General features: G+C 46.3%; 1 protein-coding gene and 1 non-coding gene across 2 annotated transcripts in view; both read right to left on the bottom strand.

The window, feature by feature from the left end:
* DGKG (diacylglycerol kinase gamma) overlaps positions 1-16,740 on the bottom strand; it is a 459,919-nt gene that overhangs the window by 305,342 nt on the left and 137,837 nt on the right. The window contains exon 7 of the mRNA XM_038750502.1: positions 4,612-4,782. Coding sequence (XP_038606430.1) covers positions 4,612-4,782 — 171 coding nt within the window. The remainder of the gene's footprint in view (positions 1-4,611; positions 4,783-16,740) is intronic.
* Positions 6,718-6,855, bottom strand: LOC119937547. Its single transcript, XR_005454154.1, has one exon. It is a non-coding gene; the product is annotated as a small nucleolar RNA SNORA7 (small nucleolar RNA).

The following is a 16,740-nucleotide window of genomic DNA, read 5'->3' as shown; positions in this document are numbered from 1 at the left end:
CCTATCTATTCTATTTATTTTATTTTGTTAGTATGTTTGGTTTTGTTCTCTGTCTCCCCCTTCTAGACTGTGAGCCCGCTGTTGGGTAGGGACTGTCTCTATGTGTTGCCAACTTGTACTTCCCAAGGGCTTAGTATAGTGCTCTGCACACAGTAAGCGCTCAATAAATACGATAGATTGATTGATATTATTATTATTATTATTAAATGTCTGGCGAGAAGCAGTGTGGTCTAGTGGAAAGTGCATGGATCTGAGAGTCAAAGGACTAGGTTTTAAATCTGGTTGAGCTCCTTGCTTGATGTGTGATCTTGGGCAAGTCATTTCACTTCCCTGTGCCTTTGTGGCCTCACTGGTAAAAAGGGGATTCAATCCCCGTTTTCCCTAATGCTTTGACTGTGTGTCCAACATGATTATCTCAGACCTACCTCAGTGCTTAATATAATAATAATAGTAATCAGAATTGTGGCATTTGTAGGCGCCAGGCACTATACTAAGCTCTTGGGTGGAATGCAAGCAGCGTGGCTCAGTGGAAAGAGCACGGGCTTTGGAGTCAGAGGCCATGGGTTCAAATCCCACTCCACAAGTTGTCAGCTGTGTGACTTTGGGCATGTCAGTTAACTTCTCTGGGCCTCAGTTACCTCATCTGTAAAATGGGGATTAAGACTGTGAGCCCCCCATGGGACAACCTGATCACCTAGTAACCTCCCCAGAGCTTAGAAAAGTGCTTCACACATAGTAAGCGCTTAATAAATGCCATAATCATACAAGCAAATCAGGTTGATCACAGTCCCTGTCCCTCATGGGGCTCACAGTCTTAATCCCCATGTTCCACACATTTAACTCCCTCCTCAGGTTCCCTGTCCTCCACCTCACCCATCCCTTGTCCCCAGTGACCTGATCATCTATGTTATGAAGAAAATTAATGCCATCAGGTGTGAGCTCCCTAAAATCACCCCTCCTCCTCCTCAGAACCTCCCCTTTCCAGCCCCGTCTTCGATTTTCCCATCCTTCTCAACAGCATCTCCAGAGGAGGTCTCCTGCCTCCTCTCATGTGCGACCCCCTCCACCTGCACATCGGGTCCCATTCCTTTGCACTTTGTAAAACCTCTCGCTCCTTCCCACCTTCCCTTCCTAACAGCCATCTTCAACCGTTCACTCTCCAATGGCTTCTTCCCCACTGCCTTCAAATATGTCCATTTAACCCATCCTAAATAAAACATCCTGGGAACCCACAGCTCCCTCCAGTTATCTCCCCATCTCCCTCCTACCCTTCCTCTCTAAACTCCTTGGCCAAGTCATCGACACCAGCTGCTTCAAATTCCTCTCCTCCAATTCTCTCCCAGACCCCCTCCAATCTGGCTTCCGTCCCCTACACTCCACTGAAACCTCCCTCTCAAAGGTCACCAATAACCTCCTTCTTACCAAATCCAATGGCTCCTACTCCATCCTAATCCTCCTCAACCTCTCAGCTGTCTTCGACACTGTGAACCATCCCCTTCTCCTGGAAACGTTATCCAACTTAGGCTTCACTGACTATCTCTTCCTGATTCTCCTCTTACCTATCTGGCTGTTCACACTCAGTCTCCTTCATGGGCTCCTCCTCTGTCTCCCACCCCCTAACTATGGGGGTCCCCTTCTATTCTCCATCTACATTAATTCCCTTTGAGAATTCATTCACTTCCATGGCTTCAACTACCATCTTCATGAGGATGATACCCAAATCTACATCTCCTCCCCTGATCTCTCTCCTTCTCTCCAGGCTTGCTTCTCCTCCTGCCTTCAAGCCATCTCTTCTTGGATGTCCTCCTGTCACCTCAAACTTAACATGTCCAAAACAGAACTCATCTTCCCACCCAAACCCCTGTTTTCTCCTGTATTTTCCCATCACTGTAGACAGTACCTTCCCATCTCACAAGCCTGTAACCTTGGAGTTAGCCTTGATTCCACTCTCTCATTCAACCAACGTATTTAATCCACCACCAAATCCTGTTGGTCTCCCCCTCACAACATTGCTAAAATCTGCCATTTGCTCTTCATCCAAACTGTTACCATGTTAATACAATCACTCATCCTATCCTGCCTAGATTACTGTATCAGCCTCCTTTTTCTGACCTCCCTACTTCCTGTCCCTCCCTACTCCAGTCCATTCTTGCTGCCCAGATCACCTTTCTGCAGAAACATTCAAGACATGTAACCCCCTCCTCAAAAATCTCCAATGGTTGCCTATCCACCTCCATATCAAAAAAACGCCTCACCATTGGCTTTAAAGTTCTCCATCATCTCACCCCCTCCTCCCTCACCTCGCTTCTCTCCTTTTTACAACCCAGCCCACACACTTTCTCACCGTACCTCCATCTCACCTGCTTGGCCGCTGACCCCTGACCCATGCTCTACCTCAGGCCCTGAATGCCCTCCCTTCTCAAATCCGACAGACAATTACTCTCCCCATCTTCAAAGCTTTTCTGAAGGTCCATTTTCTCCATGAGCCCATCCCAGACAAAGCCCCATTTTTCCTCATCTCCCACTCCCTTCTGCATCACACTGACTTGCTCCCTTTTTTCTTCCCCAATCTCCCTGCCCCAAGGCACTTATGTATATAGCTGTCATTTTATATATTTATACTGGTCTGTTTATTTGTATTCATGTCTGCCTCCCCAACTCTAGACTGTGAGCTCCTTGTGGGCAGGGATTTTCACTTTTTATTGCTGTACTGAATGAATCAATCGTATTTATTAAACACTCATTGAGTGCAGAGCACTGTACTAAGCGCTTGGGGAAGTACAATTTGGCAACATATAGAGACGGTCCCTACCTAACAACGGCCTCACAGTCTAGAAGGGGAAGAATGTTACAGCTGAGGTTCTCTGAAGCACAGAGAAGTGAAGTGACTTGCCCAGAGTCACACAGCAGACAAGTGGCAGAGCCAGGATTAAAATTCAGGTCCTTCTGACTTCCAAGCCTATGTTCTAGCCACAAAGCCAAGCTGCTTTCATAAAGTGCTTGGCACATAGTAAGTGCTTAATAAATACCACTAGAGGTAATAAGGCATGAAGTCTTGGCCTCTTTTAATATCCCTGAGCCGCATCATTAGCAGGATCGGAAGGGTCTGAAGGGACAGTAGTGGATGTTCATTGCTTCTACCTTGTATCTACCCCAGTGCTTACAACAGTGCTTGGCATTTAGTAAGCGCTTAACAAATACCATCATCATCATTATCAGAATTATTCCACATCCTTCCGGATGATGTGAGGACTGGGATTCAGCACATTTCAAATTTGTCCCATAGACATTCTCAGGCACAAATGTCCCTGGCTTTGGAATTAGCAGAGTCCAAAATCTCTCTTGGGGGAAGTTTGAATAATAAAAATTGGGAAGCTATTTCCCTTTGAAATTAATGTCTGCCTCCCACCTTCCAGACTGTAAACTCATTGTGGGCAGGGAATGTGTCTAGTTAATGTTGTATTGTACTCTCCCAAGCACTTTGTACAATGCTCTGCTCAATAAATACAGTTGAATGAATAACTGACTTTGAAGTGGGTCCAGAGAAATGGGCACGATGATGTGATGCGTTTCCATTGGATTTAGGACAGTTTTGTCTTACTCGGCTGCTTCCAGGGAAGGCTGGACACCGACTGCCGTTAGAGCCTTGGAAATCTAGGAAGGTTATCGTTTTTCCCTTCCCTGTCCTCCCTCTGGCCCGGACCTCCTTCGCTCTTTATATGTGACAGTCCACCATTCTCCCCACCTTCAAAGCCCTCTTAAAAATCACATCTCCTCCAAGAGGCCTTCCCAGATTAATCCCCTTATTTCCCCAATCCACCATCCCCTCAGTGTTGACTATGCACTTAGATGTAGACCTCTTAAACACTTTGAAACTCTACTTGTACTCTACTATTTCCCCAATTTGTAATTTATTTTACTGTCTGTCTCCCCCTCTGGACCATAAGCCTTCTTGTGGGCAGGGAGCAGCATGATTCGTTGGATAGAGGACGGGCCTGGGAATCAGAAGGACCTGGGTTCTAATCCCCGCTCCGCCACATGTCTGCTGTGTGACCTTGGGCAAGTCACTTCACTTCTCCGGGCCTCAGTTACCTCATCTGCAAAATGGGGATTAAGACTGTGAGTCCCACGTGGGACAGGGGCTGCGTCCAACCTCATTAACTTGTATCTACCCCCATTGCTTAGATCAGTGCTTAGAATAGTGCTTGGCACATAGTAAGCATTTAACAAATACCAAAATTATAAGTAGTAGTATAATAGTGCTTGGCACTTACTAAGTGCTTAAGCGCCATAATTATTATTATTATTATTATTACCAACTCTACTGTATTGTAACTCTCTCAAGAACTCAGTTGAGTGCTCTGCACACAATAAGCGCTCAATAAATATCATCAATTAATTGATTCTGACTTCGTATCTACCCCAGTGCTTTGAACAGCACTTGGCACATAGCGCTTAACAAGTACCATAATTATTATTATTAACAGTCCTTTCTGAGCCTGGATCCTGAGTCTTTGCACTGCCCTTAATTCACTTTGGCAAGGTGATGAGAGAGAGTGGGAGAGACAGACAGAGACAGAGAGCTATCTCCCCTGATTTCCACAGACTTACACTCTAATTTATCCTCAGCCCGACCCCTTTCCAGAAGCGACAGGTAGCAAACAATGTCTTTCAGGTAGACCACCTGGGTCGACGGGGCAGGAGGATGCAGAGAGACGGCTTTCAGGGAGTTGTGACTCTTTCGAAGGTTAAAGGTTTTCTTCTTCTCTAAGCTCCTCGAGCCTGTAAAGGGGAGAAAGAAAAACACAAAAAGCTGGTGTGTAACAACAGTGAAACAACAGGATTAACTGAAACATAATTATTTGGCCATTTCCTTTCCCCTTGAATGATTTGAATATTTTATTCAGATGTCAGTTTGGGCATTGAATACTTGCTCTACCCTCATGCCTAAAGCAGTTATGTGCATATAATAAAGAGCATGGGCTTAGGAGTAAAAGGTCATGGGTTTGAATCCTGCTCCACCGCTTGTCAGCTGTGTGACCTTGGGCAAGCCACTTAACTTCTCTGTGCCTCAATTACCTCATCTGTAAAATGGGGGTTAAGACTGTGAGCCCCACGTGGGGCAACCTGATCACCTTGTATCCCCCCAGAGTTTAGAACAGTGCTTTGCACATAGTAAGTGCTTAACAAATCCCATCATCATTATTATTACATATTATAAATTATTTATTCATATGGATGCCTGTTTCCCCCTCTAGACTGTAAGCTCGCTGTGGACAGGGAATGTGTCTACCAGACTCTGCTCTCCCAAGAGTTTAGAACAGTGCTCTGCACATAGTAAATGCTCAATAAATACCATTGATGATGATGATGATAATTTCCACTGGAGAGGATCAGAGCAGTAATGATAATGAATAGTTATGGCATTTATTAAGCATTACTACATATCCTTCTAGACTGTGAGCCCACTGTTGGGTAGGGACTGTCTCTATATGTTGCCAACTTGTACTGTGTGCTCTGCACACAGTAAGCACTCAATAAATACGATTGATTGATTGACTGATTGATCAAGCATTGTTCTAAGCACTGGGGTAGATACAAGTTAGTCAGGTCTGACAGTCCTTGTCCCATTTGGGGATCACAGTCTAAATAGGAGGGAGAGTGGGCATTTAATCCCCCATTTACAGGTCAGGGAACTGAGGCACAGAGAATGTCTTGCTCAAGGTCACAAGGTAGGAACTGACATAAACTCAATCGTATTTATTGAGCACTTACTGTGTGCAGAGCACTGTACTAAGCACTTGGAAACTCTTGTCTTATGCCATCAAGTCATATCTGACCCATAGCGACACCACAGACACATCTCTGTCCAGAAACGCTCTGGGCATATTACTCCCCTCCTCAAAAATCTCCAGTGGCTACCAATCAATCTGCGCATCAGGCAGAAACTCCTCACCCTGGGCTTCAAGGCTGTCCATCCCCTCGCCCCCTCTTACCTCCCCTCCCTTCTGTCCTTCTCCAGCCCAGCCCGCACCCTCCGCTCCTCCACCGCTAATCTCCTCACCGTACCTCGTTCTCGCCTGTCCCGCCGTCGACCCCCGGCCCACGTCATCCCCCGGGCCCGGAATGCCCTCCCTATGCCCATCCACCAAGCTAGCTCTCTTCCTCCCTTCAAGGCCCTGAGAGCTCACCTCCTCCAGGAGGCCTTCCCAGACTGAGCCCCTTCCTTCCTCTCCCCCTCGTCCCCCTCTCCATTCCCCCCATCTTACCTCCTTCCCTTCCCCAGAGCACCTGTATATATGTAGGTACATATTTATTACTCTATTTATTTATTTATTTATTTATTTTACTTGTACATATCTATTCTATTTATTTTATTTTGTTAGTATGTTTGGTTTTGTCCTCTGTCTCCCCCTTTTAGACTGTGAGCCCAATGTTGGGTAGGGACTGTCTCTATATGTTGCCAATTTGTACTTCCCAAACGCTTAGTACAGTGCTCTGCACATAGTAAGCGCTCAATAAATATGATTGATTGATTAATTGATCTCTCCCAGAACGCCCCGCTCTCCATCTGCAATCGTTCTGGTAGTGGATCCACAGAGTTTTCTTGGTCAAAATCCGGAAGTGGTTGACCATTGCCTCCTTCTGCGCGGTCAACTTGAGTCTCCACCCTCGACTCTCTCCTATGCCGCTGCTGCCCAGCACGGGTGACTTTTGACTTGTAGCAGATTGCCTTCCACTGGCTAGCCACTGGCCAAGCTAGGCGTGGAATGGGTAGGCCTCTGCTTGACTCTCCCTCCCATAGCCGAGACTGGTAGAGTATTGGAAACTCTCCAGGTGTGACCCTGAGAGGGGGCTTGGAAAGCACAATTCAGCAATAAATCTCTTTTATCCACACCGGGCTTACATTTGAACCCCAGTCCTCAGACCACCAGATCCACGCTCTTTCCACTAGTCCAAGGTGCTTTCAGGTACCCCAGAAGCAGCATGACCTAAAATATCCTAGACAGAGTTGCAATTTCTAAATAGGCATTTTAAAAATGTTTTTCTCAACTACGGGCCTTCCACCCAAATTCTGTCAGTTGCCCAAAGCACCATGTATGGCTCCGAAATAACATTAGTAAAGCAGCATGGCCTAGTGGAAAGAGCCTGGGCCTGGGCATCAGAGGTCTTGGGTTCTAATCCCAGCTCCGCCACTTGTCTACTGTGTGACTTGGGCAAGCCACTTAACTTCTCTGTGCCTCAGTTACCTCATCTGTAAAACAGGGATCAAGAGTGTGAGTCCCAGGAGGGGCGTGGACTGTGTCCAACCTGATTACCTTGTATCTATTCCAGCAATTAGAACAGTGCTTGGCACACAGTAAGCACTTCATAAATACCACAATTATTACTATTACTATTTAACTAACGGAATGATGTGCTATCAGGTCTTCCTAACCTGGCTTTTAAAAAATCATCAAAGACAGCTCCTTCTAGCAGCTCTTCTACTGGAAACAGCACAGGCCTGAAAATCAGAGGATGTAGATTCTAATCCTGGCTCTGCCACTTCCCTGCTGTGTGACCTTGGGCAAGTCACAACTTCTCTGTGCCTCAGTTCCTTCATCTATTCTCCCTCCTACTTATCTACCCAAGTGCTTGGTACATAGTAAGCATTTAACTGTCTCTATATGTTGCCAACTGTACTTCCCAAGAGCTTAGTACAGTGCTCTGTACACAGTAAGCGCTCAATAAATGATTGAATGAATGAATGAATTTAACAAATACAATTATTATTATTGCTATCCCTCAACAGCATTCATTCATTCATTCATTCAATCATATTTATTGAGCGCTTACTGTGTGCAGAGCACTGTACTAAGCACTTGGGAAGCACAAGTTGGCAAAAAGACAAGACAAGCTTGAATTTTTACCCTTCCCTCCCATGTGAAAGCAGCATGGCTTAGTGGAAAGAGCACAGGCCTGGGAGTTAAAAGGACCTGGGTTCTAATCCTGGCTCCACCCCATGTTTGCTCTGTGACCTTGGGCAAGTCAATTCACTTCTCTGTGCCTCAGTTACCTCAATTGTAAAATGGGGATTGAGACTGTGAGCCCCATATAGGGCAGGGACTCTATCCAACCTGATTAACTTGCATCTATAGCACTCAAAACAGTGTTTGGCACGTAGCGCTTAACAAGAACCATTATTATCATTATTATTATTATTATTATTATTATGGGTATATACTCAACCCATCTTGAATCTATGCTTTATTCACCTACTACTCCCATCTCACTCTCTCCATTCCTTTCAGGCTAACCTTACCCTACCTTCGAATCTTTGCTCATATCTGGAATTCCCTCCTTTCACCCCTGAATCCGACAGCCCATGCATGATCAGTCTATTCCCCTATTTGTAAATGTTCTTATATTTCTCTTCCCTCATATAAGCTCCTTTTAAGAGGGGAATGTGTCAGTCTCATGTTTTGAAGCTCCTACATGATTAGTAGAGTGGGAGACTCAGTAGTTGTGATTGCTACTGTTACTATTGGTTTATTGATCAGTTCTTATTGACCAAGCGCTTAGTACAGTGCTCTGCACACAGTAAGTGCTCAAAAAATATGATTGATTGATTGATTGATTCTTTCATGATCTATCTATCCGTCTCCTCCTCTAGTCTGCAAGTTCAACAACAACTCTCTCCTCGACCCCCTCCAGTCTGGCTTCCGTCCCCTTCATTCCACGGAAACTGCGCTCTCAAAGGTCACCAGTGACCTCCTGCTTGCCAAATCCAACGGCTCATACTCTGTCCTAATCCTCCTCGACCACTCAGCTGCCTTTGACACTGTGGACCACCCCCTTCTCCTCCACACGTTATCTGACCTTGGCTTCACAGACTCCGTCCTCTCCTGGTTCTCCTCTTATCTCTCCGGTCGTTCTTTCTCAGTCTCTTTTGCAGGCTCCTCCTCCCCCTCCCATCCTCTTACTGTGGGGGTTCCCCAAGGTTCAGTGCTTGGTCCCCTTCTGTTCTCAATATACACTCACTCCCTTGGTGACCTCATTCGCTCCCACGGCTTCAACTATCATCTCTACGCTGATGACACCCAGATCTACATTTCTGCCCCTGCTCTCTCCCCCTCCCTCCGGGCTCGCATCTCCTCCTGCCTTCAGGACATCTCCATCTGGATGTCCGCCCGCCACCTAAAGCTCAACATGTCGAAGACTGAGCTCCTTGTCTTCCCTCCCAAACCTTGTCCTCTCCCTGACTTTCCCATCTCTGTTGACGGCACTACCATCCTTCCCGTCTCACAAGCCCGCAACCTTGGTGTCATCCTCGACTCTGCTCTCTCATTCACCCCTCACATCCAAGCCGTCACCAAAACCTGCCGGTCTCAGCTCCGCAACATTGCCAAGATCCGCCCTTTCCTCTCCATCCAAACTGCTACCCTGCTAATTCAAGCTCTCATCCTATCCCGTCTGGACTACTGCACTAGCCTTCTCTCTGATCTCCCATCCTCGTGTCTCTCTCCACTTCAATCCATACTTCATGCTGCTGCCCGGATTATCTTTGTCCAGAAACGCTCTGGACATATTACTCCCCTCCTCAAAAACCTCCAATGGCTACCGATCAATCTGCGCATCAGGCAGAAACTCCTCACCCTGGGCTTCAAGGCTGTCCATCCCCTCTCCCCCTCCTACCTCCCCTCCCTTCTGTCCTTCTCCAGCCCAGCCCGCACCCTCCGCTCCTCCGCCGCTGATCTCCTCACCGTACCTCGCTCTCGCCTGTCCCGCCATCGACCCCCGGCCCACGTCATCCCCTGGGCCTGGAATGCCCCCAATCCCTCTGCCCATCCGCCAAGCTAGCTCTCTTCCTCCCTTCAAGGCCCTGCTGAGAGCTCACCTCCTCCAAGAGGCCTTCCCAGACTGAGCCCCTTCTTTCCTCTCCCCCTCGTCCCCCTCTCCATCCAAGTCTTACCTCCTTCCCTTCCCCACAGCACCTGTATATATGTATATATGGTTGTACATATTTATTACTCTATTTATTTATTTATTTATTTATTTTACTTGTACATTTCTATCCTACTTATTTTATTTTGTTGGTATGTTTGGTTCTGTTCTCTGTCTCCCCCTTTTAGACTGTGAGCCCACTGTTGGGTAGGGACTGTCTCTATGTGATGCCAATTTGTACTTCCCAAGTGCTTAGTACAGTGCTCTGCACATAGTAAGCGCTCAATAAATACAATTGATTGATTGATTGATTGATTGATTGATTCATTATGGGCAAGGATCGTGTCTACCTATTCTATTGTGCTTTGCACACAGAAATCTCTCAATAAATACTATTAATTGATTGATCAGCAGTAATGCATATAGACGATTATTTATTTTGCTATTTTATCCAGACATTCAAATGACTACCTGGTTTTGATCAATCAAGCAATGGTATTTCTTGAGTGCTTACTGTGTGTAGAGCACTGTAATAATAATAATAATAATTATGATGATGGCATTTATTAAGTGCTTACTATTTGCAAAGCACTGTTCTAAGCGCTGGGGTGGTTACAAGGTGATCAGGTTGTCCCATGGGGGGCTCACAGTCTTAATCCCCATTTTCCAGATGAGGTAACTGAGGCCCGGAGAAGTTAAGTGACTTGCCCAAAGTCACAAAGCTGACAAATGGCAGAGGAGGGATAGGTTCTAATTCCAGCTCCACTACATGCCTGCTGTGTGTCCTTGGGCAAGTCACTTAACTTCCCTTGTGCCTCAGTTACCTCATTTGGAAAATGGGGATTAAGACTGTGAGCCCCATGTGGGACAACCTGATTACCCCAGTGCTTAGAACAGTGCTTAGCACATAGTAAGTGCTTAGAGAAGCAGCGTGGCTCAGTGGAAAGAGCATGGGCTTGGGAGTCAGAGGTCATGGGTTCAAATTCCGGCTCCGCCGATTGTCAGCTATGTGACTTTGGGCAAGTCACTTAATAATAATAATAATTGGCATTTGTTAAGCACTTACTATGTGCAAAGCACTGTTCTAAGTGCTGGAGAGGATACAGGGTGATCAGGTTGTCCCACGTGGGGCTCACAGTCTTCATCTCCATTTTACAGATGAGGCAACTGAGGCCCAGAGAAGTTAAGAGACTTGCCCAAGATCACACAGCAGACATGTGGTGGAGCCGGGATTCGAACCCATGACCTCTGACTCCAAAGCCCATGCTCTTTCCACTGAACCACGCTGCTTCTCTGCACCTCAGTTACCTCATCTGTAAAATGGGGATTAAGACTGTGAGCCCCAAGTGGGACAACCTGATCACCTTGTAACTTCCCCAGTGCTTAGAACAGTGCTTGGCACATAGTAAGCGCTTAATAAACACCATTATAAAAAAAGCCATTATTATTAATAGGAAAAATAAAAATTAACAGTACTTGCTTAAGGCCACTCTAACTCCAGCGAGGGCCGGCTTCAGATAGTAGGTGAATGGGACAAGCCTCTTCGGAGTGTACTGCCAGCAGGCTGCCACGGGGCAGAAGCGGTTGAAAATGTGAAATAATAATGAATAATTGTATTGTTTATTAAATGCTCTGCCACTTGTCTGCTGTGTGACCTTGGGCAAGTCACTTTACTTCTCTGGGCCTCAGTTCCCTCACTTATAATATGGGGATTGAGACTGTGAGCCCCACGTGGGACAGGGACTTTGTCCAAACTGATTTGCTCGCATTCACCCCAGCGCTTAGTCCAGTGCCTGGCACATAGTAAACACTTAACAAATGCCATTATCATTATCATTACTATTACGTGCTAAGCACTGGGATAGATACAAGTCAAGGAGATCAAAAACAGAACCTGTCCCACATGGGACTCGCAGTCTAAAAGGATGATATTTTACTTCTATTTTACAGGTGAGGAAACAGACGCAGAGAAGTTAAGTGACTTGACCAAGGTCACACAGCAGAAACGTGGCAGAGCAGGGATTAGCACGCAAGCCTCTGACTCTCAGGGCCGTGGTCTTTCCACTAGAGCCATGTTTCTCCTCAGTCTCCCAATCTGCAGGTCTCCCGCTGCCCAAACTGGAAGCAGTGCTTGTGCTAACGGGGATCTGGGATGGAAACCCATTGACACTACAGCAAGGACAGGGCAGCCCCTAAAGAAACACTCTAGGTGTGGCGATCTGGGTGGACTTCCGTATTCATTCAATCGTATTTATTGAGCGCTTACTGTGTGCAGAGCACTGTACTAAGTGCTTGGGAAGTACAAGTTGGCAACATATAGAGACGGTCCCTACCCAACAATGGGCTCACCGTCTAGAAGGGGGAGACAGACAACAAAACAGAATATGTGGACCAGGCTGCATGTCCCATGTAATGGTCCCGGCTCTGCCACTGTCCGCTGTGTGACCTAGGGCAAGTCACTTAACTTCTCTGTGAGCCCCCTGTGGGACAACCTGATCACCTTGTAACCTCCCCAGCGCTTAGAACAGTGCTTTGCATATAATAAGCGCTTAATAAATGCCTTTATTATTATTATTATTATTCTCTGGGCCTCAGTTACCTCATCTGTAAAGTGAGGATTAAGACTGTGAGCCCCCTGTGGGACTTGGACTGTGGCAAGTCTGATTAGCTTTTATCTACCCCATTGCTTAACAATAATAATAATAATAATGTTGGTATTTGTTGAGTGCCAAGCACTGTTCTAAGCACTGGGGGGATACAAGGTAATCAAAGTTGTCCCACGAGGGGCTCACAGTCTCAATCCCCATTTTACAGATGAGGGAACTGAGGCCCAGAGAAGTTAAGTGAGTTGCCCAAAGTCACACGGCTGACAAGTGGCGGAGGAGGGATTAGAACCCCTGACCTCTGACTCGCAAGCCCAGGCTCTTGCCACTGAGTCATGTTGCTTCTCTTAGTACAGAACCTGGAACATAGTGAGTGGTTAACAAACACCAGAACTATTATTACTAAATCATAGGGAATGGGAGAGGGGCGACAAATCTTTCCCTGCTTCGGAGTGATCAAACGTCTGAAACTGGCCCTTAGGTTGCCAATTAGGTTCAGCTAAGAGGTACAGGCCTAGATTATGTAAAAAAATTCCTTCCAGCTGGTCAACTAATGCTCCTCCTCTGCCCATTTAGTCGCTCTCCCTCCATCTTGTCAATCTCCTGGCCAACTTCTCGCCCCCGTCCTGCCTCTGACCTGGAATGCCCTCCCTCCTATCGGACAGACGATCACTCTCTTCAAAGTCTTAATGAAGTCACATCTCCTCCAAGAGGCCTTCCCTGACCAGATTCCTCTTCATTCATTCATTCAATCGTATTTATTGAGCGCTTACTGTGTGCAGAGCACTGTACTAAGCGCTTGGGAAGTACAAGTTGGCACCATATAGAGACGGTCCCTACCCAACAGTGGGCTCACAGTCTAGAAGTCCTCTTCTCCCACTCCCTTCCGTGTCGCTCTTATTCTTGGATTTGCACTCTTCATTCACCCCTCCCTCAGGGACCCAGGACTTATATGAATGTCTGTCTCCCTCTCTAGACTATACGCTCACTGTGGGCAGGGAACATGTCTATCTACTCCGTTCTATTGTACTCACCCGCGTGCTTAGTACAGTCTGCACACACCAAGTGCTTAGTAAATTCGACTGATTGATTAAAATCATTCATATGCTTCTATGACAGCAGCTGCTGGAAGAAATGAAATCGGACAGGAGTTTGGCCTTCTCGGGGCTCAGGATCCCAAACGATCTTCGGCAAAAAGGCCAAGATTTTTAAGAGGAGGGAGAACTGAGGGGATTTCTAAGAGGCAGGCAGGTCTGAGGACTATTTCCGGACCTCGGCTTGCTCATGCTGGTATCGGCCTAATCCGTCCGTCGCGGCAATTTCCTGGCTCGTCAACCTCTCGGGCTCCCGTTCCTCGGTGCCATTTAATTAAGACATCCATGGAAGGGGTCCCAGCAGGAAAAGGGATTTTCATTACCAGTCACGACCAGGGTGATAAGATGGGAACTGGCTGACTGCTTGAGACAGATTCTCCACGCAGTTCAGGCTTCTTTTTCCACACTGGAGGCATCAAATCGCAACCCCAATATACCTGGGGAAAACCACCGTAGTAGGCCGAGATCACTCTGTTTTTGGAGAAGTCGCGTAACTTAGTGAATAGAGCACAGGCTTGGGAATCAGAAGGACCAGGGTTCTAATCCCAGCTCTGCCACATGTCTGCTGCATGACCTTGGGCAAGCCACTTCACTTCTCTGGGCCTCAGTTACCTCATCTGTAAAATGGGGATTAAAGTGTGAGCCCCATGTGGGACAGGGACTGTGTCTAACCTAACTTGAATCCACCCCAGTGATTAGAACAGTGCTGGGCACATAGTAAGCACTTAACAAGTACCATAATTAATATTATTTTCAAATAGTAATAATAATAATAATAATAATAATAATAATAATAATAATAATAATATTGGTATTTGTTAAGTGCTTACTATGTGCAAAGCACTGTTCTAAGCACTGGGGTAGATACAAGGTAATCAGGTTGTCCCATGAGGGGCTCACAGTTTTCATCCCCATTTTACAGATGAGGGAACTGAGGCCCAGAGAAGTGAAGTGACTTGCCCAAAGTCACACAGCTGACAAGTGACGGAGCTGGGATTTGAACCCATGGCCTCTGATTCCAAAGCCCGTGCTCTTTCCACTGAGACATGCTGCTTCCCAAGTGCCAGGGACAGAGAAGCTGCGTGGCTTAGTGGGAAGAGCACGGGCTTGGGAGTCAGAGGTCATGGGTTCGAATCCCGCTCCTCAACTTGTCAGCTATGTGACTTTGGGCAAGTCACTTCACTTCTCTGGGCCTCGGTGACCTCATCTGTAAAATGGGGATTAAGACTGTGAGCCTCACGTGGGACAACCTGATTACCTTATATCTGCCCCAGCGCTTAGAACAGAGCTTGGCACATAGTAAGCACTTGAACAAATGCCATCATTATTACTGCTTCACCAGATTTCTGAACTCTCAGCTCGTCGTGGATGATCATTAAATAGCATTTATCAAATAGTGCTCTCATGGTATTGTACTGTGTTCTTCGCCCAAACTAGTAAAGGAGACCTTTGGCCCTTCCTACTAGGCGTTTTCCATCTATTACCTTTCCCTCTCTCCTCTTTGCCCTTCCACAAACCAAACAGCTCACTCGATGTATCCCAGTTGCCAGTTCAAATAAAACACATATTCCACTTTTCAGCTCCTGCCTCTGAGCCCTGTTTCTTGAGAAACAGCATGGCTCAATGGAAAGAGCACAGGTTTGGGAGTCTGAGGTCATGGGTTCAAATCCCACCCCTGCCACTTAGCTTTGTGACCGTGGGCAAGTCACTTCACTTCTCCAGGCCTCAGTTACCTCATCTGTAAAATGGGGTTGAAGACTCTGTGTCCCATGAGGGGCAATCTGATCACCTTGTATCCTCCCCAGCGCTTAGAACAGTGCTTTGTACATAGTAAGCGCTTAACAGATGCCATTATTATCATTATTGAGCCCAGCAACCAATCCAGAAATCGTATTTATTGAGCACTTAGTAAGCAGAGCACTGTTCTGCTTGGGAGAGGACAAAATGGACAGAACATTCATTCATTCATTCAATCTTATTTATTGAGCGCTTACTGTGTGCAGAGCACTGTACTAAGCGCTTGGGAAGTACAAGTTGGCAACATACAGAGACGGTCCCTACCCAGCAACACGGGCCTGGGAATCAGAGGATATGGGTTCTAATCCCAGCTCTGCCACATGTCTGCTGCATGACCTTGGGTAAGTCACTTCACTTTTCTGGGCCTCAGTTACCTCATCTGCAAAATGAGGATTAAGGCTGTGAGTCCACGTGGGACAGGGACTGCGTCCAACCGGATTACCTTGGATCTACTCCAGTGCTTAGAACAGTGCTTGGCACATAGTGAGCATTTAACAAATACCACAAGTATTATTATTATTGTTATAACAGAGTTGGTAGGCATGTTTCATTCCCACAAGGAGCTTACAGTCTAAGCGAGCAGGCGAATTTTCATCTGCTCCCAAGGTTTATAGCACTCCCCTTACTTATGTGTCTGTTCTACCACACTAAGACTGCAAGTCCCTTGAGGGACAAGGGTCTTGTCTAAACTGCTCATTTTCCCCAGTGTTTAGCTCTGTGTTCAGCACACAGTAAGCACTTATTAAAACCATACATAAAAAGCAGCATGGCCCAGTGGAAAGAGCCCTGGTTTGGGAGTTAGAGGCCCAGAGTTCTAATCTTGGCCCTGTCTCTTGTCTTCACTTCTATGTAACCCAGCTCTGAGTATGGTGCTTGACGTATAAGTGTTTAAATACCAGAATTATTACTATTAATAATTATATTATTATAATATATTATATACATGAATATATTAAAATATATTATTAACAATCAGAGATCCAGCCTGGCTTAGATAGAGCACAGGCATGGGAGTCAGAAGGTCACGGGTTCTTATCTTGGCTCCTCCAAATATCCGCTGTATGACTTTGGGCAAGTCACTTCTCTGTGCCTCAGTTTCCTCATGTGAAAAACGGGGATTCAATCCTTGTTCTTCCTCCGACTTAGACTGTGAAGCCCCATGCGGGACAGGGACTGTGTCTGGCCTGATTAATTTATTTCTACCTCAGTGATTAGAACTTTGATGATGATGATGATGGTATTTGTTAAGCACTTTCTATGTGCCAAGTATTCATTCATTCAATCGTATTTATTGAGCGCTTACTGTGTGCAAGTAATAATAA

Source organism: Tachyglossus aculeatus, chromosome 1, assembly GCF_015852505.1.
Source record: "Tachyglossus aculeatus isolate mTacAcu1 chromosome 1, mTacAcu1.pri, whole genome shotgun sequence".
In the NCBI taxonomy this organism is placed as follows: domain Eukaryota; kingdom Metazoa; phylum Chordata; class Mammalia; order Monotremata; family Tachyglossidae; genus Tachyglossus; species Tachyglossus aculeatus.
Note: the sequence above shows the minus strand (reverse complement) of the source record. Positions and strands in the feature narration are given on the sequence as shown.